This window comes from Rutidosis leptorrhynchoides, chromosome 4 (genome assembly GCF_046630445.1).
Source record: "Rutidosis leptorrhynchoides isolate AG116_Rl617_1_P2 chromosome 4, CSIRO_AGI_Rlap_v1, whole genome shotgun sequence".
In the NCBI taxonomy this organism is placed as follows: Eukaryota; Viridiplantae; Streptophyta; class Magnoliopsida; order Asterales; family Asteraceae; genus Rutidosis; species Rutidosis leptorrhynchoides.
Genome location: NC_092336.1, coordinates 149,607,501 through 149,610,430, shown reverse-complemented (window position 1 = coordinate 149,610,430; position 2,930 = coordinate 149,607,501). Strand labels below are relative to the sequence as shown.

General features: G+C 30.9%; 1 protein-coding gene across 1 annotated transcript; it reads right to left on the bottom strand.

Annotated features, from left to right (window-relative positions):
• Positions 1 to 327: 327 nt before the first annotated feature.
• Positions 328 to 2,484, bottom strand: LOC139841126 (uncharacterized). The gene is made up of 9 exons (XM_071831359.1): positions 2,382 to 2,484; positions 2,179 to 2,278; positions 1,944 to 2,071; positions 1,743 to 1,827; positions 1,487 to 1,619; positions 1,169 to 1,365; positions 778 to 1,069; positions 598 to 672; positions 328 to 498 (listed from the first exon to the last, which is right to left on the bottom strand). Exons 1-9 carry the CDS (start codon positions 2,482 to 2,484, stop codon positions 328 to 330), a joined length of 1,284 nt encoding a protein of 427 aa, XP_071687460.1.
• Positions 2,485 to 2,930: the final 446 nt, after the last annotated feature.

Below are 2,930 nucleotides of genomic sequence, written 5' to 3'. Positions count from 1 at the left end.
AGAGTAAACATAAAAAGTATATCAAAGTTTAGTTCCAAAACTATTAGTATACACAATAGTTTTTAAAATTAAAAGACCACATTTAAACAAACGTTTAAAGACTATTTGATTTCAAAAGTGGACGACAATGTAAAATATATGACATTAACAAAAATTTATATATAGTTTGACAAAATATCTTTAACATAGCTAACAAACTTATTCACAATATATGAAGTAAACGATCTTCACATATAATCAAACAATCCAGGAAATCAATAACAATCAAAAAAAGGCAACAAAATCCCAATAACATTTCAAAACATCAAGAATAAAATAAAACAAACACTAAATGTTCAACGGAACTGCATTAGCATTGAGATTCCTCTTTGCCTTGCTTGTTGTAGACTTCGCAGAAACAGGGCTACCACTTGGTTCTTGTTTGATAATCTTCTTAGGTGGGGTGTAGCTTGTGTTAGATCCAACCTCAAGCGAAGCAGATGTTTGAGTGGAACCACACTGTACAATATGCACAATGAACAGATAATGATCAACAAAAAAATAAATATTTTACTAATTGTGCAACTAAATTAAGTTACTAAGAATATGAAACACAACCTTTTGAGAATTAGTGCATACAGAAGGAGTAGGTTTTGCATCATGACTATTTTCCGTCCTGTCATCATTCATAGCCTAAAAGTGATATAACAAATGTTCAACAATTAGTAGAATGGGAAGATTAAAACAGAAATTAAGCACATGATGTTAATGAAACCATAAGTATTATTAACAAAAGACCTTATGAGCTTCAAGTTTAGTCTTATATTTATCCACAAACTCAGCTTCTGACATTGCATCCTTCACAGTGTAGTTTGGATTTACGCTAGTCACGTTGTAGTTGGACACATCCAACTTGAACAAAAGCTTGTTACCAATAAGAACATCCGAATCACCTGGAAAATCGTGGCCATTCGGTAAAGATATTTGTAGATCATATGCTGACTTAGTAATAAATTTACAAACTTGAGTCTCAAACAAAGTAACGGTGGCTGTGTCGGTCAAGTTTTCAATACGAACACTCACTTTGTACCTACATGATGGTAAATAAACATTATCCGAACGATATTTTGTTTTCAAATAAAGAAAACCAATTATAAAAGGTGAGCAGAGTATTGGATGTATTTTGTACCTAAGTGCCACACTTGGATTTGAAACACACTTTACACACTTTCTAGGTAGAGCTAACTGTGCATCGACATCCAAAGTTAAGTCGATATTTTCAACTTCAGGGTTGGCCTTCTTGTGATGTTTCTTGCAACCAATGTACCACCATGGATCATCTGGGAGCACAGAAATAATTTTTGCGTGCACGACATATACACCAGGCTGTGGTTGAAAATATGATAGGATAGATTATATGTTAGAAATATATATAAGTACATAATAATTTATTCATAATTGATAAAGCAAACTATAGAAAGTATGAATCATGATTCATAAGGTTTACATCACAAAAAGGTAAATCAACACATTCTATAGATTTAGTGTGCTTAAACCAAGCTTCAACCGGATCCTCAGCTGGTTCAGAGGACGGTGCCAAAGATTCCGTTGCTTCAGAGTTTGCATGAGTCTCCAAAATGCTGAATAAAAAAACAAAATAACTATCATATGTATTAAAGATTAACAAATTTAAAGATTGTCTAGGTAAGTGTAAATACAATATATAATTTGAATGTCCAATTGTTTGTAAACTAACATTATACCTCTTTATAAAGTCATTGGCTTCTACACAGTCTGGGTTAATGAGAATTCGTGTGAATGTCCAATCTAAATGAACAGTTAGTTGTTCTAACACAAAACATTAAAACATGTTACAGAGTATTATTAAAATAGAATAATGAAATTATTAAGTGATACTAATATATAGGCTATGGACGATGTAAATACAAATAAAAAATGGATACCATCAAACTTCTTTGTCCTTCCAAATTGAATAAGCAAAATAACACATTCATTATCACCAACTTTTTCTCTCTTTGCTAAAAAATCATCTTTATACTTGGACCACAAAGTACAGCTTAGATTAGCACCCCTATTTAGTGGAACATGATATGCATTTAGATGTTAAACATCAATATTTTAAAAATTAAAAATAAAAAAGTAATTAAATTCACTAAACATTGATTTTGATAAACTTACTCCAAGTCTTTCAACTCAAGAGTAATATACTTGGATGATTCCTCTCGAGAATCACCATAGGCCTTTTCTGGACTTATGTATGTAACTCTACCAATTATATCTGAATTCAAAAACATGATATTACAAACTTATGACATAAAAATAAAAGTAATGATTTGATAGTAATCAGAAAACGTCAAAATTGATTAATAAAGAGTTAATACCTGCAGTTACACCTTCTGCAAGTTTGCAAGTAATAAGATCATTGAATGGTATGAAGTTGAAACCAGAACTGCCACGCCATTCAGAAGCAGGAATATCAACCATAGTTGACCTATAGGTTAGCATCAATTTGCACGGATGTTCCCAATGCATCAACTTGCCTTTGAAAGGATTGCTTATTATAGAGGCACTCACTCTTAAACAAATAATTATTCTGAACTTTCAAAAGAGGTTCATATTTTGACATCAAAACATTTTTAATAGTAATTCCAATCCTCGAGCCCTGTATATTTATAGTTAACAGAATTTTTAGCAATAATCATCAAATATATGTCAACATCAATGTAGAATATTACGATAAAAAAAAGATGTTAATTTTTTCATATCTAATGGAATAATAACATTAGAATGAAGAAAAATTAAAGTAATACCTCTTCATCACATACGATCAAATCAAGAAATGGCAAACCAGAATCAAAGTTCTTCTTGGACATAACTTCAAAATTCAAAATCTTAAATCGAATGTTGACAAATGAGTTTCTTAATGTGAT

Bases quoted from the DNA above. Each gene is read 5' to 3' on its own strand.
- LOC139841126 (XM_071831359.1), bottom strand. From the start codon at position 2,484: ATGGTTGATATTCCTGCTTCTGAATGGCGTGGCAGTTCTGGTTTCAAC. The intron at 1,828-1,943 runs GTATCCATTTTT...GTTTTGTGTTAG, and splicing joins AAGGACAAAGAAGTTTGATG to AACAACTAACTGTTCATTTA. The intron at 673-777 runs GTCTTTTGTTAA...TATCACTTTTAG, and splicing joins CTAAACTTGAAGCTCATAAG to GCTATGAATGATGACAGGAC.